The sequence below is a fragment of the Hetaerina americana genome, unplaced genomic scaffold (genome assembly GCF_022747635.1).
Source record: "Hetaerina americana unplaced genomic scaffold, ioHetAmer1.1.p SCAF_10, whole genome shotgun sequence".
NCBI classification, from domain to species: Eukaryota; Metazoa; Arthropoda; class Insecta; order Odonata; family Calopterygidae; genus Hetaerina; species Hetaerina americana.
The window spans coordinates 12,676,037-12,699,833 of record NW_027286070.1 but is presented as its reverse complement, the minus strand read 5'-3'; the positions used below and the strand labels follow the sequence as shown (position 1 = coordinate 12,699,833).

The window sequence follows — 23,797 nt, the reverse complement described above, 5'->3', positions numbered from 1 at the left end:
CCTATGCTTCCCCAGTACATATCGGGCAGCCTTTCTTTGCACCTTTTCCAGTTTTTTAATATGACCTTCTTCATGAGGGTCCCATACAAGAGAAGCGTACTCTAAAATTGGTCTAACGCAGACCAGAGAGCTTGAAAAACATTGGGACCCTAATATCAGATTAAGTATTTTAGAAATGTTTGTTCGATTAAAACGGCTTGATAGAATTAGTTTTAATGGCATTTTAAACTTATTCAACAATCATATATATTTAATTTAAATTGAGTGATAAATACAAAAGACTCACTTCCATAAACCTGTGGACTAGAATTTTAGTCTTTTTCAACAAAAACCAGAAAGAATCGATGTCGTTTTGGTAATTAACTATAGTTTGGGCAAAACCATGTAACAAGCAAAACTAGATATATTTCCGGAAAGAGTTTATCAAGAGCATATCTAATATAAATATTTATATTATAATTAGATACAGATTCCAAATTACTACGGTTAGTAACTATATATTATGCTAAAATATTTAACAGTCACAGTTTTCTCTTCGAGTTCATTGTTAAAACTGTTTAACTAATCGCACAACATCCAATATTGATAAGCTATTTTAAAAACTATGAAAAAGGAAGTTAAAAGAAACGCAACAGGGAAAAGCTCAATATTGTCCTCTATTAAAAGTAATCCATAACTACTTGGGGACAAATATCACTGAGCAGATCCTATTCAAAGGCACAATTGGCTCGGATGATCTCCAGAACGAAATTAATAGTTGGATGCTCTTTTGCTACCAATTCAATCAGATCAAGTAATCCATTATTCTCATGCAGACGTTCATACGAAAGGACTTCGGCGTCCATGGCTGAAGTGAAGCCATTTCCAATACCTCACAAATGACGGTGTCTTTTGTAGGGAACATGTCGGAAGACGAGGTCGGGTATAACAAGAGAGAGAGAGGAAATATTTTGAAGAGGAGGACATTTCATTCTCCCCGGGGGAATTCTCGGCAAACCAATCACGCGGTCTCCCCGAGAGATAAAAATGCAATCGTCGGGACGAGAGGCTATGATAATCGATTCAAAATAATTATACATCGTCTTTGCAGTAGGAATAAAATCTCGTTTACTATCGGTGCAATGAATTGGAAATGAACAATTTGGATGCATGACTCTCCAAAAGAAAGAATTTTATTTATTGTTTCTTACTGCATATACATTTACATAATATGATGTAATGCAAGTTTGATGATTATTTGATGCAAAGTTGCTTAATCGGATTCACTTGAGGAATTACGCAGCATTGACGTTCCCATCTAATGAAAAAATCGACACACGTAGATTAATATTAATTTATTCTACAGCTACTTTGCATTTATTTTGAGTACAAATAATTATGACGCATATATTGAAGATGGATGCTTTAAAAATGCAAGTAATAACAAATCTCAAACAAACATTATTCACTTTCGATGGCATATATCTTTCACCTTTCCCTCTCTCTTCCTCATACTAAATAGTCATTTATTTCTCAACTAAATTTGTATTCCTTTGCCCGAATCGGCGTGTAATCCTCTCTCCGAATCGCGCCGCTTTGCTTCCTTACGTTACCTCATTTAATGCAAGCTTTATTTATATACACAATCTGAATGCCAAACTTTAATATAAGGTATTAAGCACTAAACAGAAAGACGAAATGCTGTAATACAGAGACTTAGATAAAATTACTTCGAATGAAAATGCACAATGTGTTCATCAAGAGAAGATGAAAGTTTAGTTAAGACTGATAGTTACGCCATTATAGAAGGTATCACTGATTTGAATCAGGCCAGAGTCAATTTGAAATACTATATATCTACAATCGTTTGATAATGGATACGTACAGACGGGATGTTGGATGGGATGAAGGGAGGAAGGAAGTACTCAGAGATGAAGAGGGACTTGATGTAGAGTAGGTTGCTAGATTTTGTGTTTGTTAGGAATTACAAAAATATCTTACCTTAACCGGTAGATTACTTGATAATAATAATAAAATAATACAAAGCTGGTGGATTAATTTCCATAAGCGAAAAATGGAATGACGTGCCGTTCAATCAAGTTCTCTACTCGGGAATATGGGAGTTACAAGGCTCTCTATGAAAGTTTCTCCCTATGAGAGGAATACAACGATAAAATAAAGAAAAATATTCCTTGACCACTCGTCAGCATCATTCTCAACAAAAAGTTTTCAAAATATTCTAGCAAAACGTACAATTGAGCTCCTCGCCCGATATAAATTTATCTATCGCCCGTCCGTTTCAGGTATAAATTCACAAATGTCACAAGATCTACCAACTAAGGATGAGAAGGTACGATGCATAGGGATTTTAAATTATCAATCGGAAACATTATTTGTGCATAGTTTTACGTACCAATAAAGTAGGATCGATCGAAAGTTTCATTTTATTGACAACCTAATACTCTCTTGCGTATTGATCCAAAGTTATCGAAAAAAAATATGATATATCTAGCTAAACTTGACATTGCTTATCTGATTTTCATATTTTTAAGTCAACAACGGCGTAAAATGCTATAGTCGAAGAACTTAAACTCCAACTTCACTATGGTAAAATAACTGTTTTAAATTGTAAATAACTTCTTATGGCCAAAATAACCTTGTAACTGAAGCCTTCATAATAGTTTGTCAAAAACTAGTTTCAATCAAAACATACGTCGAAAACACACGCCTGCGAAAATTATGACCATAGTAATATTCCTATAATGACATATCCATGCAATACGTGTATGCAACGATGACACTCTCCACAATGGTATTCCAAAATTATCACCAAAAAGAGAAGCTTCAGGCGTGATGTTGTGGGAGTCGAAAATAATGAATAACTAATCGTAGCACTTTTCCACTCGATAAAGTTTATTTATACGACCGGGTTTCGAATTATTATATCCCTACATTCAGTTATTCATTATCACCAAAGTGGTAAGTCTTTCGGAAAAGTTATGAAAATGGGCCTGTGTTGCACAAGTTATATCATATTACACATTAAAAATTACTTCATCTAAACCTCTATTTAATTCAATAGTTTAGATTAAAGTTATTGTTACTTTATACTTCCAAATATTGAATAGTTTTTATTGGAACTTTTGAATTCCCAAACTGAGTAAAGATAAGCTACAGAATCCTAATGCCTGTCACTCCGACGTTCCAGGAAACTGCAAAATGTTAGAAGATTATCGGCAGACAAACAAAATTTTTAACGCGATTTTATGTCAACCCAGAAAAATGAGGCGAATTAAAAGTTACCAATATAAACTTAAAAAATTAACTCATCGCGTTCCTTCGTAGCGGCGCGAATCTATTGAAGCAGAAGTCGTTTCATGTTTGAGCCCTACACTTAGGGAAATAGGTTTCCTTGCTCGACTGTGATCTTGATCGAGGGCGTAATCCCATAAATCTCGCTGGCGTAATATGGCCCTTGGCCAACTGTTAAAGCAAATCGGCGGAAGGATATTGAATCGCGTGGCATGTGCAGACGAGAAGGCCCAAACCGAGCGAATGATACGGACGACGGGAACGACGAAAATGGACGTCGGACCGTCAACGCATGCATCAATACATCTGAATCAATTGAAACCATTACACGCCATGATATAACTTATTATTTGTGCAAAATCTCGCAAAGTGCATTTGAGCCGTAGAACAACCTCCGGTATTCGACTGTTATTCCTTATCGAGGACGAGCTCTCGAGAATATCTAATGTGAATGGAAAACATACACTGAGCACACGTGACAAAACAAAAGTACAAGTGGCGCTGAGTATATGAGAGTATCGCAAGAGTACGCAACGTAATTACTGGAACAGGAGGGTTGTAAGAAGATGTACCTGTTAGAATAGCCAAAACCAATGGATTTTATATGTCAATCGATGTATTATTTTCGATCAAATAGTTAGTGTTATAAAACTGGTTTACCACATTCATTGTCGTATAGCAGAAAAGAAATATACAGGGTGCGTTCCAAAAGCATTGCACTCATTTTTGAATAGTACTTTTTTGAGAATTTTAGCACAAACACTTAAAATTCTTTAAAGCACTGTCCTGGGGCCTCTACACATTTTTTCCAGCGACTCTGCCATGACCGGTACGCGCCCTGGAAGGAGTCTTCGGGGACCTCTCGCAAAGTCTACGTCACGGCTGATTGAATCTGTTCAATGGACGGAAAACGGGTTCCTTTCAGGGCTGCCTTAATCCGAGGGAACAAAAAGAGGTCCGCTGGGGCGAAATCAGGACTACAGTGTAGGAGTGGTGGGACAGCGTTGTCACCTGGCGTTTGGCCAGGAACTCACGGACTCGTAGCGCGTTGTGGCAAGGCGCGTTATCGTGATGGAATTACCACGTAGCGGAGATGTCTTTTCTCGTCCTGATGGCCTTATTTATTTATTTTATTTCTTTAGCCTTAGTCTGAAAACAGCACTTTTTGGCCTTTACATCGGACTATTAACACTGAAAACAATGGAGACGATTACAAACACCTAAACCCTAGGGGGAGAAAAACCCATACAGGCGGAAATCAAACCCGCGAACCTTTGATTGGCAGAAGAGGACGTTACCTTGCCGCCACCGAGGCCAGCGGAGTCTTTTTTGTCTCTTTTTCGGAGTATTTCCGGCACATCCACGTAGTTGGCAGCGTTAACTGCCTGTCATTGAGGAATAAACTCCTTATGAACCACTCCTTTACTGTCAAAAAAGACAATAAGCATTGTTTTAACTTTTGATTTGCTCATTCTTGCCTTTTTGGGCTTGGGGGACTTGTCGGTGTGCCACTCAGAGCTTTGGCGTTTTGTTTCTGGGTCATATTCTAAACCCAGGTTTCATCACCAGTGACAAAGTTGTCCAAATAATCAGGTTCCTTTCCAATGCGTTGCAAAAGTTCACCTGAAATTTCCGCTCGCTTGGTCTTTCGTGATACGGTCGGCGCGCAGAGGATTTCAATAACTGACGCCCTGCCGCTTCTATATCTTGGAGAGCACTGAGACCGATTTAGCGGCAAGGATTAGCGTCCTCCCACCCACTACAAGTAATTTAATTCCACTCAAACTAATAGGAGCGGCGCGGACAATTTAATTGCATTGCTTTTGGAACGCACCCTGAAAGTCTATGCAAAATAATATTTTCATTCGAAATACATCGATTTAATAGCCTTTAATATGCTGTAACATGTATATAAGTTATGCAAAATTGAGAACGAATTAAAATCCCTTGACGTTTCTTAATAGACGTGTAATTAAAATTATTTTCGCTGAAATTATAGTTAATCGTAGAGATAATTTTCGTTGATGATAAATCAAAACTTTCGTTGACGATAAGTACTGCGAGTTGTTTCTTACTGCATAATTATATCTAAATTTTGGTATTTCTGTGACGATAAAACTTAAAGGTCGACGGTAATATGATTTTCCTCCGAAACCACCCTTTACCCGAATCACCACAAAGTTTCAAATACTGAAATAAATATTTTATTATAAGCAATCACTTTCTTTCCAACAAAACGAACACATACGGCCAGAGGCTACGAAATGGTTTCCATGCGAATTATAGCTCATGGAATGGTACATGGAAAAAAAGGGGCAGTTTCGGATAGCGGGCGAAAAACGTACATTTATATATATACGCGCGGTCGGGGCGGGAAGCCCGAAGGCTTGCAACTGGTTTTGTTGGCGACGGCGGCGAGAGATTGAGGGGCCGTGGGGGGGGGGGGTAGCCGGTGGTTGTACAGGGAGGAGGTGTAGGGGGGGAAGGGTGAGGCCAAGGGACGGGGTTGCAGGGAGGGGAGGTTGCGGCAGTGACACCGACTGCGATCCGCGGATACCGAGAGGCAAGGACGGACAAGCCAATCTCGATAATATGACTCGACAAAGGACGATCTACATGCGAAAGGCACGCAAACAATACCAGACCACTCTCCCGGCCTTTAAAACCGCCGCACTCACGCCCCCACCCAAAACCCACCCTCCCTCCCAACTGCTCCGCTCTTAACCCTCTTTGGGCGGCGATCATCGGCAGTTACGCGAGCGCTGTGGACGATGGGAAGGTGGGAGTGGGGTGATGGTGGGCGGGGGAAGGAGGGAGGAGTGTGGGAGGTGGGTCGACGGGGATACCGACCACAGATGCGGTCTGTGTCATTTGTACCGCTAACCGGAAGTGCCCATCTGGATCGCTAGGGGGGGGGGGGGGAATGTGTGGGTTGGAATTTTTTGCCTTCTCACCTCCCCCCTCATCATGCGATTTTGAAGTGCGCGTATGAGGGAGACGGGGAGGGACACTCAAAGGAAGAACGGATTGGACACTTTCCACGTTGAACCAACGATTTCGTTTAAAATTTGATTATCAGCGGGAGTCAAAGGGATGTCGTGGTTTTCACCGGGTGTGCAGGGGGCTTGACTGTTTGGAGGGGCCCGAAAATGGGTTGGTATAATAATGTATGTTGCGGAAAAAATGCCTCCCAGAAGAATCGATGTAGATGAGGCACGGGTGAATGCACGAATCAGGGTTCCTCAAGCACGCAAGTTTCAAAACCGACACCCGAAATGCCAGACGAGCCCAACATCCTATCATTACTCAATGCAACGAAGTTACGAAGAAAAAATACTCCCTGCAAGAAGCGACGCGTACGGAGTTGGAAAGCATCTTATGGAACAATAAAGTTTGCATCACGATGAAAAGCACGCAAAACGTTAGCAGAAGAAAAATTAAGAAACTTTTTTCCGACTGATAATCCGACTTTTTCTGAGAGTTTGTTTGTAAACAGGAAATTTTGCAATAATGGCGATATAAATCAGTAATCGAGTCATAAATTTGGAGTATTAGGGTGAACGCTCTAAAACAAAAGACTGGGCAGGAGCGACAAAATTCCAAAGGCCAACTTGCGACGAATCGATAGTTAACGGACGACCTTTCAGCTGAGAAGGCGCTATTCTCTATACTGTCAACACGAATACGGGCATCGTAAGCCAACGAGCGTGTGGGCTCGTTTAATGCACTTACACTGATTGAAGTGACGGACCTAGTCAGGTTTTACGTTTCGTTAGGCAGGCTATAGAGTGTCATGTCACGCTCATTTACGTTTTGGCAAAGCCACGGACATTAATTTTACACGACGGCGAGTAAGCTATAGACAGAGATTTGGCGAGTGATCAACAGTAACTTCTCGTGAAAATGGCGTGCATACCACGTTTACAAGGTGGAAAGCATGACTAATCAATTTGAGTTTCCCGATAGCAGGTCGCAAAAACTTAAAAAATATCATTTAGATCTATTCAATCTTAACCTAAGGCAACAGGTGCATCAAGTTTTGTGTCGAGAAATTCCATTTAAATGTTCGCAAATATCGTTAAATAGAATTAAAATGCATTCTTGAAAATGATGTACATAAAATTAAAACCCGATAAATAAATTTTTTAGCTTTATCACGGAAATTACATTAGGTACATTCCGATAGAAATAGTCAGTATACACAAGGCAGTCTTGATGTGTCAGATGTAAAAGCTATAGAGGAATAAATTGGTAAAATATAGGTATTAGTCGTCCCCAAGCGACATTATGACAAAAAAACTTTCTATTTTATAGCTTTCACAAAATTATGTGTATCAATCACAATATCGACTCGGATATAACCCTCATTCTTGTTAGCCCCTTGCAAAACGCATTTTGCAACACAGAAGTGTTGAACAACTGCATACATTGCAGGGGAGAAAACATTCACCTTGCAAGCAGTTGGGAAGTAAGTCGATACTGCTATTTGGTCATACACAGATGACCTTCAGCAGTAAACACGCATGAAACCAGTAAGCCAGAAAACATTTCCATGACGGAAGAAAAAAACTCGTGGAAGAAACGCTATCCATGAATAAACGAAACGCCAGGATAATCCTAATGGTTGTGCGGCTTATTAAATCCTAGAGTGATACATAAAAACTATGTAAATAAGATCCTTCATTACAATTTTCGCCTCTACACATATAACAAATTTGATCAGTTGTCGCCTCCTTGACGTAAAATTCCATGAGAATTAAAGTACATTTTAAAACTACAAAAGCATAACCATAAATTTCGGAACTGTGTTGACGCAGTGATGAGAGTGGTATGAGCACATTTGTTGATGATGCATTAATTTTATCGTATTTATGCCGAAGGAAACCTCATATAATGACCACCAAGAATGAATCTCCTCAGGAGTGGATGAGTATATTTAAATAGAGAATAATATATTCCACCAAAAAATTAATCTCCTTTCATTACAGAAAATATACCTACCACTATGCTACGAGGGTTGCTATTTATATTTTGAGCCTCGTACAAGCTGAGATAATCCTTTTTCTGTTCTCACAACGTTCATAATAATATGTATCTTACATATAAACAAGATTTTTCCATAAACTTTTTATCAACAGCCATCTCTGAAACACGTAATTTTGAATAGCTTCCATTCGAGGAAAACATCATTAATGTGCTAATTAATTAATGCTTTCTGACTCTTAATAGTCTCTTCAGATTTGATGAAAAATCTTATCTAAAAATATGTATTACTAGACCTCCCTCAGATTCAGTTGCCTCCAGAATACATTTCGAACGTATTTCCTTAACTTCTCTAGCACTATTAATTTCAGATATTAAATTCCTTCTCGGCATCTCTCGCTTCCTCCCTATTCTTCGGGTTCCCTTTTAATTTCCTTACAGCCTAAGGGATTCATCTTTTCTCGTCGAGATACCTATTGCACTCAGTCCTAGTGAGCCACATGAGCATCTTATTTTGCCCCTACGCTAACATAAATGCATCCATGAAAATCTGTGAATTCTCCAAACACTATCTATTCCTTCTTCGTCCTACTCCAGAGAAATTGCTACAGAACTGTTCATGAAAATTACATGCGTGACATTAACTATTTGAAAAACTTAGAAGTTATGGTATTGTACTTGTGAATAGAACTCAAGAGAATCTGATCGAAATTCAATATATAATAAAACTTGGAACGCTACACTGATTTTTGTCTACACTTATCTCACAGCTCACAACAGAAAACCCATTCTTGTGTCGTGCAGCGATAAGGATTTAAAAAAATTGGTACGAGGTACGAGTATTCGGAAATAGCTAGTAGCTGGTCATCCATAAGAAAAATGATTCTGGAGTAAAATAATGACGCTTGAGGTAGACCTTGAGAAAAAAACAGCATTACATTTGAGTAAATCACTCCCGAAAAATAAAACACATCAATGAGAAATTATTAAAAATGACTTAAAGGTTGGTTACTCTGGAGGCAATAGAAAATAAACTTGAATAGCCCTGCAAAACCCATGGTTCATTAACAAAAACACAAAACAAAGTTTTGATCGTCACAAAGTAATTTCAAAGATAAAAAAATCGTTTCCCTTCAAGCCTGCATCATGCAAAATTGTAATCCCTCCGACCATAATACTACTAAGGAAAAAGGAACATTTTTTGGAGATAGTCGCGCTGGTTTGATGCTGGCGTGATCCTACAGGAGCCCGAAAGAAAAAGAAACGAGGGAATTTGGAGCGAAAAAAACTTCCATTTTGAGTATCACCGAAATATAGAAAAAAATCCGTCAACTGCACGTCCCTCGGTTAAGGGCAAAAGCGAAAGGCCTTCACCTCCTCCGCAGCAGAGGAGAAAGCACGCACTCGAGAGAGAGGGGGGCAGGGTGGACGAGAGTGTGTGCATGACTTACATACCTATAGGTACTACACGGATCAGGGACTGCTATGTGGTGGATATACATGCGTCGCGTACTGTTATATACGTTCGCGGGAGCGGGTCGGGGAGAGAGGGGGAGGAAGGAAGAGAGGAGACACGACGAGGAAACACGTGCAGCCGGACTAACTCAATTACGAGACGCGATTACCCGAGGTGGCACCCGGCTACGCTTCAGAGACAGATAGAGAGGGAGAGGGGCGCGTGAGAGAGGCTATACAATCCACGGTTCTAATTACGGGGGATAGGGGGTCGCGGCGAGCGGGCGAGGACGAGATAGGATGGGGCTCTTGAGGCGAGGGGGTCGGGTGGGACGCAGAAGACAGGGCCCTTTGGACGCGGGTGGGAGGTCGGAAGCGAAGGCCAGGGGGGAGGAGAGAGGAGTAGATTGAGCGGAAAGTAGAAAAGGGTAGAGGAAGATGCGGGGATGGGGGTTGGGAGAAATTTCATCGTGGTCTTACGAGAGAGATAGAGAGCGGAGGAAGGAGGGAGACGGGTTTGGGGGGGCTTGTTCCTGTGCGGCGTGGGGGTGTGGAAGAGGCGGCCTTCTCATTCCGTGATGGGGAGAGACGACGAAATGAGGTTAAGGCCTCTCTCTCATCTCATTCCTTTACCCTCGATTCCCTTGGAAATAAGGAGTTTTCGGGTCGAGGGGAGCGTGGGCGAACGGAGACAGCTCGAGTAACGGAAACGGAGGACGGTAACGGCAACCAAGTCACTTGACCGCGGCACGATGATGGATACTCATACCCGAATTATTTCACGCCACCACCTAGTCAACGGAGTGTACAATTGGAAGGATCTCTAGAGCGCTACCTCCGAAGCCTGTTACTTATTTTTGATATCGTGAAATATTTAATAAAATGATACTTGATAGCAAAGGAATGTATATATGAAAATACATGTCTACCAAAGAAAAACTTACGGAATTTTAGGATTCATTTCACGCTAGGTGAGCCTCGGCCCAGTGAATGAATTTTACTATTCCACCATCGTCAAGAGCTATCAATAGGGGGAGTAGACTGTACCAATTCAGCAAGTCATAGGCGTAGACAGAAAATATGCTAAGAGAGCATAAACACTGTCTTCGAGGAAACCCCTAGCATTAGTACCGGTCCTTTTGTTTCCATCAGACCTAAAAAACCATGAATCATTCAAGTTTGGCAAGGCCGTGATCCCCTTCCACCACATTGGCTATGCCCATCCTCCTTGCTATTTTGTTACTAGGGGAGCATTTCCATTCCTTCAAAGTTTGCTTATGGGTGCATAACAATCACCAGTTTCTCCGTATTCACCATCAGTCTTACTCGGCAGTTCTTACCCACTGATAGTCCTTAAACTATAATACTAACACACAACCACTCTTTCATAGGATTCGAAGCAAGAGGATCACCAAAAGTGCATGAAAATTCAAGAGTATAAACTCAGACAGACCGAGAAACCGAGAATTTTAAGTGAAAAAAGGTCGCGGAGATAAAATCTAAGAATTTACATTAGCGCGATGGGATGCACTTCCCCCCACCTATCTGCATCTCTCGCATTTTAATTTCTCCGCGGTCGTCTCCTCAGGATTTGCCAGGGTGTTTGTCGCTAGATTCGGAGCGGAGCTGAATTCCACGCAACGCCGCCTCGCCGGATGCGTGGCTAAGGGGCTGGGGAATGGCAACAGAGGCACGCTATCAGAGAGAGGGGTTCCCGCTCAACGCGAGGCGACGGTGGAGGCTTCCGGGGGCGGGGGCATGCAGGGTGCGGACTGGAACGCTCGGCACGCACGGCCCCGCGTGAGACGTGACTTTGCGTGCCAGAGGACACGTGCGGTGAGGTGTTTTTTTACGTGGGCAGGGAAGAAGGAAAAGAGAGTGGGAGAGAGGGAAGGAGGGCGTGGAGGTCCCCCGCGAAATGAGGAAGTGCGATCCTCTCTAGGGAGAGGAGGGAAGCATGGGATGGAAGGGAGGAAGGAGGGTTCCGTCGAATTTCTGTCGCTTTGAAGAGTAATCAGTGGGTGGATTACACCCGTAGACGCCTGCGTACCTGCAGGGCGCGTATCGAACGGGGGTGCGAGACCACTTCGTTAGTTATTATATTTTTTAATTTTACTCTCGGTGCCGGGATGCGCTCGATACCCATTCGGTATGCGCTACGCTCGCGGAAACATTCCGATGACGGAGCCAATTTGGGCACGGCGCAAAATTAGGTTCTCCATCCGTCAAACTTTCGGTGACAACATGATCCTCTTTCGAAAGCATGAATAATTGCTCGGAAAATTATCCGCCGGCAGCGATACAAATACCAGATTCGTTCGTCCCTGGTATTTCAAAATAGCTTCAGGAATGACTTCATCAGATAATCACTTTTGAAGAGACCAAAGGAAATAAGAGGAAAGACTACTTCCCTCGGGCACACGGACGCATTGGAGAGCATTAGATTCCTGCCAAGGATGGCATGAATTGCTGTCTAAGTTATGCAAATAATGCAGAAAATTATTATCAACTGATTATTTTGTTTCCCATAGAATAGGAATTCCATGTGGAATGAAAAAATGATTTGTAATAACTAGCGTAAAGAATTCAGAATATATGATAAAAAAGATCGCTTTGTTACAGTTGTGCCATACTCAAACGCATTCTAGGGATTTCTTTGATCGATTACGAACTTTTCCCTATGAAAGATACCCCTACGAGGAGAATTTTAGGAGAAGAACGATAACAAATACTGACATATAAGTGACCGGCAGAAAAAATATACACGTGACTTTTTCAGCATCAATTTAGGAAAAGAAAAATATATCCACATGATTAGATTTTAAATATTTCTACAAGAATACCAAGTTAGCGGAAATAGAGAAAATAAGCAAAACATTTTTCCGGTCATTCTATGTCACAATTAGAGGAGAGAAACTGGGGGGTATTGAGAGCGCTGAGCACTCCTACGACTTGGTTCCAAGTAAACTATCCATCCTTTGGCTTATGAAACCCACCTTCGAGATGGTCGGCCATCTGTTAAGAAACCAAATGTCGCTCACTCACGGGTAATTATTTGCTCCAAAATTTTCGTCAACAATTTATACAACCCTATAAACGTATAAGATTCGAACAAAAGTAAAGGAGGTCCTTTCATGTGAATCTAAGTTAAATGAGAAATTAGCTCTATGGGATAATGATTGAATGACAATTGCTGCCAAAATTTAGAAATTATTCCCTTAGGCGTAATTAACGTAAGTTTCAAAGAGATCATTTAGAAATTGCTTTCTATAAGATGGACTAGTCTGACGAAGAGCTAATTTGATATTCATGAAAAAAGATTTTAAACAACCATACTAATAAAATAGATCATTAGAATATTTACTCAGTGAAAATTGGTGCATAATATTACAAATACAGTCAACAGAAAAATTGAAGAGCTTAATAAGAGAACAAAACCCTGGAATCTCTAGCTCTAGGGATAGTGTTGAGGATTTCTGATTGAGACTGGATAAAATCGTAGCCATTTTACAAATAGTTATCTCGTAGTAATCAACTTGTTCCAAAAATATTGTATGAAGGATGAAACGAGTTTTTCCAAAAACAATTCAGAAACATAAAATATTAATCAAATTAAATATTTTTGGTAATGCTTACACTTTTATAAACAAGAATTAAGAAAAGAGCAGCACCAGCAATTTATGATGAAGACTAGTTTTATTCGACAGTAATCTTGACCTATTTTTATAAAGTACCCACTATTACATAAATGCACCTGAAGATAATTATTGGTAATAAACCCTAATTGTAACATGGAGTGCCACAAAAATATTGAGGTGGTGATTAGATTCAAATTCATCAAATAACGACTGACCTGAGAGTCTTCTTGCGAGAATATGGCGTCGAAAGCAAACATTTTGGGGGCGGCAACCCCCACCCTGCGGTCCTCAGGGGCTGATGAGCCCCCTCCGCAAGCAGCGGGGTCGAACAGGGTCACCTGCTTCCTCCTTTTGTCGATGCTGAAGAAGGACGAGGTGCCTCCGGCCGCGCCGGAGGGCGACGACTCGCTGCCCCCGCCACCGACGCCCCCGCCTCCTCCTCCTCCGGTAACCCCCCCGGTCCCCCCGCCTCCGGCGCCGTTCGTGCCACTTCCGGGCACGGCGCCTCCGGAAACTCGGAGCATCACCTTCACCTGTGGGGACAGAGACGGAGATAGGTAACGTCCGGGTGCTACCGAACCAAATTAACTCTCGCATACACCGACGATGTCTTAAAATCAAACTCCCCGAGATGAGCATGCGGCGGGATTGCCTTTAGGCGATCTGAATCATGGGTGAAGAGAGCGGAAAGATAAAAAGGCACTTATGCGAACAAAAGTCAGAAAAAATAAGGTTTTCAATTAAAGTGTCACATGGATTCGTTTTCATGTGTAAGCAGACCTTTATGCCACGCCTTTTTCATAGTAGCTTCCTTGATTGATAAAAAGAACTCACCAAGAAATGAGAGCCCTTATACTTTATCGATACAATTCAATCTAAGACTATCTGGAACAAAATAATGAGAGTAAATAGATAACCTGACCACGACCGCAAAAGAGGAAAGGGAACTTATTATTTTTCACTCAGTTCTAAAAATAATCTCAACCAAATGGACAAAAAATGTGTCGTTACTTTTAATTTGCAGACTCAATCCAAGAGATGATCGAGCATAAAATTGCCTGAACATGAGTGCCTACAAGTTTCGTGAAAAATAAGCGAAAAAGAAAAAAACGGCGTGGAAGTAAAAAATAAGAATTATTTATGGAGATTACGTAGCTTCAGTAGGGTTTACAAATGTGAAAGACAGTTGCAGTGAGTCGCAGACAAGGTAAAAAATATGTTGATTTTAAAAATAAACATTTTATGAGCAAAGTGTAATAATCGCGCTTCTCAATAACGCGGCAAGCAATTCTCCAGGACTATATTAATCATCCTATTTTGTCCCAACCAAACAAGCATCACGGTCAGAACGGCGATAAATCTGCCTGGGTGAGGAGCACGGGAAATTATACGATCCCCATCAGAAAAGGACCTTTTCTTGGAATAAGGTCTTGAGGACTATACGGTTGAGTAAATATATAAAACTTAAAAAATATTAACCAATTTTCATTCACTGTTGATGCCTAATACAAATTACATATTACTCAGAATTTATTAGCACAAAGTGTATTTAAAATTCGGCTGTAATTCCATAAAATAACCGAAGCAGCGATTCATTCCATCTCTCAGGATACGAAGACACTTCTTATTTAATTTAATAGGACAAAATCAAATTCATTTAAGTCCAATTTAATAGTTCTGATTATGCCTTTTTCCATAAGTCTATCTATCTAAGTGTAAGTTACGGTTTTTCTACAACACATTACGATAAGAATAAATCCTTGCATACGTTAAAATAGCACTGCGTTGAATAAGAACTGAAAAATCACTTGTATATCTTAGCTATTTCCAATTATAATAAGCTAAATTAACACTATTTTGGTCTGTTCAATGACCCATTCAGGGTAAAAATAAATAAAATTTCACGGTGAAACTACACGCTCTCATTCATTTTTAAAACTCCTTTACTTAAATTTTTTCACGAAATATAACCTTGTAGCTCATCATGAGAGAAATACTACCTTGAACAAAAAGTTCCCGGAATAACCACCGTGTGGCGCTCCCATCGTTCCGATTTGAGTTCTGTTTTTTTTGTTAAATTGGTACATCTGTTGTTGATATTCCCTTTAAATCTTAGTGTCATAACTTGACATTTGCAAAAGTTACGTAGCCAAGAGTACATCTATCTCTGTGTGTGTTGGCGATTTTTTACAATTTCAGAAATGGATTTAAATTTGCAACAACGAACTTGTATTAAATTTTGCGTAAAAAACGGATTTAGTGGCGCACGGACGTTGGAAATGTTGGAAAAGTGTTTCGGCAACGATTCTCTAAAAAAAACGGTCGTTTACCAGTGGCACGAGCGGTTCAGAAGTGGTCGTGAGTCAATCGAAGATGATGAACGCAGTGGCAGACCATCGACATCGAAAGTCGGTGAAAAAATTGATAAAGTAAAAGAAATGTTGGTCAATAACCGCAAATTAACCATCAGAGAAATTACCATTACGGGGAACGCGTTTTAGCAGCCGAGAGGAAGTAATGGAAAAATCGCAGGAAGCACTGATGGACATACCGAAAACCGACCGTAACTTTTGCAAATGTCAAGTTATGACACTAAGATTTAAAGGGAATATCAACAACAGATGTACCAATTTAACAAAAAAAACAGAACTCAAATCGGAACGATGGGAGCGCCACACGGTGGTTATTCCAGGAACTTTTTGATCAAGGTAGTATGTTGAATGAGCATACTTGATTGGACCTTTTTGAAAAGTACCAAATAATTACTTTCAAAATTCAATGACAATACTTCAAATTGTACGATTTTATTCATGGTTTTCTAACAAAACATTATATTTTTACCAAATATTTATTGAATCATTACATTTATGCTAAACATTTTTCAGAGACTTATGAAATCCGGCAGAGTAAGAAATAAAATAAAATTGTGGCTAATGTTTCTAATCCTAATTAAATATGGACGTAGTGTGCTTCGGTAATTGGCAAATCCATGCTATAAAATAAAATAACCAGAGAGCGGGAAAAGAAATTATCTGCACCAAAAGACGAGATTCCAACGAACTAACCCTTCCTTGTCTCAAGCAATTGCCTTTCCCTCTGTCTTTCATGCAGCACCCAATTTCCGAAGCGACCTTTTATCACAACACCTGAGAACGGGCAGTGGAGGGTGGTGGAGGAAAGGCACAAACATTTACCATTGGCAAAGACACGAGAGCAGGAGAACAAAACAAAAGGGCTGTTTACCCACGACGGCGCTTAAACGCGAGGACCAAACATGAGGGACGCGACCTGAGCGACCGCAACCTAGCCACGCAATGGCGACTGGAACGACTGACTGGATGAAGTCGAATAAATTAAAAAGAAAATTTCAAAATATGGGAGTCACACCTCGGGGTTGGTCGGCCCGATCCCAAAGATCAACCTCGGGAGAAACTGCTGTGGTTTCATAATTTAAACATTTACTCATAACGCGTTATCCGCCGCCATCACCTCCTCCTCCTCCTGCCTTTTGAATGCTAACGACGAAATGGGGGCGGCCAGGGGACTTGGGATACCGATACCCCACCGACCCCTCCCCCGTCTTCCATTTCCCTTCCCCCTTCCGCCTCCTCCGGCCTCACCTCTCCCATTCCAAATCACCTCAACCCCACACTACGCGCCCCCTCCTCTCATCACCAACCTGCGAATAATCTCCTAAACCCTAACCCTTCCCCCTTTTTTTTCTTCCCTCTTCCCACCACCACGAATGAAACTTCCCACCATCCCTTACCCTTCATCATATCATCTTCTCTCCCTCACACCTCCAGGGGGGTGTTAGTGTGGGGGTCCGGAGGGGAAAGGGGTGGGTTGGGCGATGGAAGGAGGGGGACGCGTCGTCCTCCCGAAAACTTGAGTTTACCTCCTCTCCACCCCCACCCCCCCCGCGCACACCGTATTGCGACGTATTTCGAAGCTGCGTCCAGGGTGCAGTTAATTTGCTCTTCGTTACTTTTATGGCACCTTAGCGGCCTCTTGACGAGCGGAGCTGGAATTATTTCGTTGACGGAAGCGGAAGGGGTGGGGTGGTTTATGAGGGGGCGCGGATGATGGCGTGCGGGCGGGCGGAGGCGGTCGGGAAGCGTTCGTCATTTTTTTCTCTACCCTACCGGCCCTGTTAATCGAGGAATGGGAAGTGGGGAAAAGGGTCGCATTTTTACGAGTGATATGGAGATGCTGTTTACCCGGCGTTTTTAGATGGGCTTTACAGTGGATATTACTTCGTGCTATCAGCATACAAATACGAGTTTTAAGTGCTCCATACGAATGGTGTAATTTTTCATCATACTTATCGTTCTCATAATGCTTCCGTCGAAAGTGAATATGTCGCAGTCTTGGATGACGAAATAAACTACAAAATGATAAATATAGTGGGGTTATGTCCTCCAAATAATTTCATTCCGACTAGGAAAGAAGCAAAACAATTTTATTTTCAATAAAAGGTGGAAGTCAGTAGTTTTTGCGTAAGAAAATGATTAAAGAGGTAACAGCGGCTTTCATAATTGTTACAAAATAGAGCAAAAGAAATTACACAGGTATTTTTCATGCATTTTATTATATTATCCTGCTAATATAATATTGATATCTTAGGATATTAAAATACCACGTATGAGAATGTAGGTATCAATAATAAAAGTAATAAAGTTTGGGTACTTTCAGCAAAAAGGAGTAGTTCACATTTCGCATTTTTAATAGATAAAAGCAGTAAAAATTAAAGTTAAATCTCTTTTAAAGTAACTTAATACGAATCTTATTTTTGATGTGTTTGTTTTAACCTCTTTCTCCGCCTGTCTTGTACACAATAAAATGAGTTACGACTTTTATGAATGAGATGTTTATTTGTACCCAGTAAATTTTGGTGGAGTCTTATATCTCAAGATTACAGAATGCGAATTAAAACTCCCGTGATGCGTCTCCTTTCACAACTCCTTGGACTTGAAAAATATTTAAATTCTGGGAATTGGTTTAATGAAATTAATGCGGCGAGATTTAAATACCTTTGGAGGTAATAAGACACGCTATCAAGGCGGGAAATACAGCGTCGGATAAACGCTGGAGTTTACGACTGGCCGTAATAAAATTTGTGTGATATCCTCAGGGAACAAATAAGCGCACATACCTACTTGGAATAATTTAATTTGCGTGGGAATGAATTTGAAGTCAGTAGGTGTGCGTTTCAGAGATTAGGAGCAAGTATAAAATCACTTTCAGCATGCTATAACACATCGTGCATTCGCACAACGGAGCCACTCGTATTGATTGAAAGTTTTAAATAGAGGACAGCAAAAGAGAAGTATTAAACTCATACGCACGCTTTAATATTCTCATAGGAAAATAACATAAAATACACAAAAACCCATCGTGTGTGTGTGTATATATATATATATATATATATATATATATATATATATATATATATATATATATATATAAGGAGTCTTACTTGAAGAAGGCCTCGGAGAAGGCCGAAAGCTCGACCAATTTACCGTGTGACTGTACCTTAAAATGTTGCTATTCTATTTGTGCTCTATTGTGCCGTCCCGTTATTGTGCGGCTCGTGTGAGTGTTTCCGTATAATCGAGTTTTATATATATATATATATATATATATATATATATATATATATATATATATATATATATATATATATATATATATATATACTTATACATTCAAACACAAAAACCCACCAAATGGAGTACACATTTTAATTGAAATTATTTAAATAATTGTCTTGACTGCGATCTATATACCTTAGGCTGTAAATTAAAACCAACTGGGAATGCTTTCTTTGGCTATAAAGATACAAATAACTTTAAAAAGCAGTAAAATATTTTCATACCATATAATAATATTAAAAAAATTTGAATGCTAATGCTTAAAATTTTACCATGTTTTAAGTAGTAATTAATAACGTCCTTACGCGAATAAAATCGAAACAATCAAGGGGAGTTAGCAGCAAGGAATTGAAAGAATTAACAGTAATAAATTTTCTACACCTTTGCCTCCCCCTCAAATTTTAACCTAAAATAAAAACCCATCCTCTTCTGGAGCGAATTGAACATCCCTATTTTATCTGCACCGTGAAATGCCTGTTCCCAAAATATTGTCTTCCAGCAAATATTTAAACTGGCGGGGATAAAGGATGCACATACACGTATGCCGCAAGGGGAAGAGGCGTCGGAAGGAAACAGGGCCGAAGTCGACGAAGACTGGGGATAGGAAAAAATTTCTTTGCCTTTCCCAAGATGGGCCTCCACGGGCGCGCTTAGAGATGGGGATCGCCACCACGTACGGGAAGAGAGACTCAGAGTAGAAATCCGGGGAGGAGAGTGGAAAGACTCCCGTGCTTCCAAGCCCTCGAGAGACTGTCTCTTTCCGGGGAAGGGAAGAAGGGAGGAAATAACGCCACAAATTTCATGCCCTGCGGATTGGATGTGGCAAAGAGCCAGGTCCGAAATGTATGGGAGACACGTTAAAAAAACTTATGGATTTTCCACTGGCAAGCAGAAATGTTCACAAGGCCAAGGAAAGCTACTTTTCGAGCATGCTTAGGTGCTGTCACATTTTATACGTTTGAGAATGGAATTCACGCCGCTCAAACCAATTATAATCATTATCCATGAGTGTACATATATTATATAATATATTTAATATTTATTACTGTTTTGGCAACAATTTTCAGCTTGTGCGTCAAAGCTATACAGTCTAATATACAAGTGCAATAAAATACTTTCAACATATTTTCATCAGCGAAATGACAAAGTTTTCTTTGCATCATTAGAGATTGAATATCGATACGAAATAAGTGTATTTTAGCCACTAACCGAACGGAAAATGCATTTCTTTTTTGTAAGTGCTATTATAATTCACGTCACGATTTACTCAGTTGAGAGCATGGCCTTCTGAAATTCCATTAGCTCGGACAACACAAATCGATATAGTTTCCCCTCTTTCATTTTCCAATTTCGATTTCAACTTTCAAACCTCTCGCATTTCTCATCTATCAAATGGTACTAGATATCTAGGGAAAACGATCTTGCATCTGCTTGGCCAGGAAAAGCAAAAAATAAAAAGATTCGTATACGGCAGGCAATGCTTATACAGTTATGACCAATGAAATGTTCATGATGTGTCAAACATTTTCCCTCGAATACCAGTGACGTGAATGATAAAGGCCATTGATTCGAATGAATGATTCCAGCAAATTGGAAAGAGTTCGGCTGAGTGCATCCCATGAGATCCAAAATGAAGGGAACGTTGTTTGGTTGGCTCTGGAATGAAGTTATTCGGTTCCATTTTGGTCCTCGCTCACGGCTGGGCATCCTTCACGAAACACTTTCGATCCGCCAAGATAGTATCTGCTAGAATTTTGTAACCCAATTACGGCACATGACATAAAATAACTCTCCATTCCTTCGCCACTCTAAAAATTGATCACAGAAAACAAATTGATAGTTGCAGTAAATATTTCAAAGTAAGCAAGATACTGATGCAAAGCCATTTAAGAAAAAACACAATATTGTCGTGTAATCGAACAATAAACAAGTTGACAGCTATTTGGAGAAAGAACACGCATAACTAGTAACAGGGAAACGACGGGTTCGAACCAGAACTCTGGAGCTGATAATGATAAATTTCTTATTACGAGGGTGGCTAATTATATTTTCCGCCTAATATGCAAAGAGAGTAATTTATTCTTGAAAATGGCTTCATAGTTTTTCGAGGTATTCTCCATGACAATCAATATTGAATTGAATGCGCTAGAATCAATTTTAATAACACTTTTTCCACTCCAATTGAGGTACCTCCAAAGCATGGTTTTTGAATGAACCAACGGATTCTTCACGCGCCGAAAAACGTTGGCCACGATTTTCTCTTGATAAACCGGAATAAAAAGAAGTCATTTGGTGCTAAATCAGGGCTGTACGAAGGATAACCCGTCAATTCGACGTTTTGGCCAGTCAAATAGGTAGTTGTTTCAGCTGATCTGTGAGAGCTTGCATTGTCATGATGACGAATGATCCTCCGTTGCCACTTCTTTTTCCATACTTCACCAAGCACTTCTGGCAAACAAATGCTCGTGCACCATTTAGAATTCACGGTTCTACGTGGCTCTAACGGAAGGGTTGCCACTTGTCCAGCAATTCCGAAAAACAGGCGATCATTTGCTTCCATGTGCTTCGTGCACGAATCAGTTTTGTCGGATTTGGCTCGTCTCATGAGACTCTTACTGTGGATCGGTGTTTTGTTTTGGGTTCATACACATACTATATATATAAGATAGGTAACCTGTGCCGATGTTATACATAGCTTTTGATGCACCGAGATTGCATTTGCTGAGAACTTCTTTGCACCAATTGACATGATGATCTTTTTGAGATTTTGTCAAATTATGCGTGATCCAACGCGGACAAATTTTTTTCACAGCTAAATGTTCATGCAATATCTTATTGAAACTCGTCATACTAATCCCTTTGGATGCCTGAATCTCACGATAAGTCACATGACGATCTTCCTTTACTAGTCCTTGCAATTTCAATGTTTTCTGGCACAAATGATTTTGGACGATCTTCCCGACTTTCGTCGCTGAGCGAACGGCGGCCATGATGGAATTCGTTATACCAGCGTTTCACAGTAGCAAAGAACGGGGCTTCAACGGCAGAAGTCGAAGTAAGTTGATTGATGCACTCCTTTCTTGATAATACACGCCGAAAGTCGTTACAAATCATCGCAAGAAAGTGTTCACGAGTTAACTCCCATTTTTTCGCAGAGACAAAATTTTCGAGTCACTGTAAGCAACACAAGTTGTGATCAAAGGACGAACAATTTTCGGAATTAAGTAAGCGTTAAAAGGGAAAAAAATTCTGATTGAAACGTCAGATAGCACCTAAAGCACTAAGTGTTGTCTAGGCTCAAGATATAAATAGCAACCCTCGTAATTTACTTCTACAAATTACTTAATTTGTCAAGCCGTTTGGCATCCGTTTGCCATTTTTTCCTTCACATAGAATGTTTTAACGTGTAAATAGCAACAAAGCTAACTAAAAATTCCCAAGCTATAGGAGGATAAAAACCCGCCTAGGCGGGAATCGAATCAGAGATGTCTCAGTGCTGAGCTCAGTCCTCAGTGCTGGCAGGCGGAGACGGTACCCCGTCAACTCGGCAACTATGTTAAATACGGCAATGAATCGACGTTTATTCGAGGATAGAAAATATTGCTAATGGTTGAGAATAGTCTACATCGGGAGCTAAATACGAGTACGTAGTGACATATGCAACTGAAATTTTGTCCGCATGGTGGACATACGCATATCCCTATTCAATTCTCGGTTATACGGTAAATATTCTTGGGTTGTACGGTATCATTACAAATGCCGAGTAATTTAATCATTGCGAATGTGGCAGAATTCTTTTGAAAAAACATGTTCTCAAAACAATCTGGAATGCCAATATTCAAAATTTTAAAAATTCCTCTACGACAGCTCTAAAGACGCCTTTTACTTGGAAAAATATTTCACGTGGAATGAAAAGCAGCCATTTTATTTGAAACGGCGAAGAAACCCTGCAAATTTCCGCTTGAATTGTCAACATTTAACAATCCATTTACGATATCATTCGGGGGATGGCGTAACGCGGCATAAGATTAAATATAAATAGCTGTGAGAAACTTCGAGGTGAAGTGAACCAGTTTGCGCACGGGAATAACAGTAGGCAACCGGAAAGGAATCACCCGTCTAAGATTAGCTCTCTAAGCCACCGCCGGGCGTATTCGTTAAAATTGGAGGAAAGAAAAGCTGGGAAGGCTTCACCTCTCTCCCTACCTTGAGCTGGGAGAAGGAAAAAAATAATTCGAAGCGAGAGAGGGAACTGTTACGACGTACTTGTTACAGGAAACTCGACGAGGAGAAAAATCGCGCAGAGGAGGTAACGGTCGGGAGGAATGAAGGGAGGAGAGAGTGAAAAGAGGGATTTGAGTGGGTGGGAGGCGAGGGCAAAAGAGCGATCGTGTGGGCGGCCGAGACAGGAAAGGTGGGAGGGAATGAGGCTGGTAAGGGTTGATGCGGAAAGGGGATGTGATATTTACGGGGCCCGGGAAACGATGGGCACCGTAAACTGACTCAAATTCCTTCACTTCTTTTTGCAAACCTTCTTTTGCTCTCTCTACGTTCGCCACCTCCGATCCACACTCAAACGGTACCCTTCAATTCCTCCTCCATGTTTTATGTCTTTTTCTACTTTTGAAGACTCCGATCGTCCCCATTCGTCCACGGTCCCACGGTGGGGAGATTCTCAAATCACCTTTCCTTTCACATTGGTCCCGGAGGATTATAAATACATGGCCCCCCATTTTACGAAATTTTTACCTCATCTTTCACTTACAAGAATTCATT

General features: G+C 40.6%; 1 protein-coding gene across 1 annotated transcript in view; it reads right to left on the bottom strand.

Moving 5' to 3' along the window:
* LOC139700249 (uncharacterized) overlaps positions 1 to 23,797 on the bottom strand; it is a 71,425-nt gene that overhangs the window by 31,074 nt on the left and 16,554 nt on the right. The window contains exon 4 of the mRNA XM_071598872.1: positions 13,583 to 13,900. Coding sequence (XP_071454973.1) covers positions 13,583 to 13,900 — 318 coding nt within the window. The remainder of the gene's footprint in view (positions 1 to 13,582; positions 13,901 to 23,797) is intronic.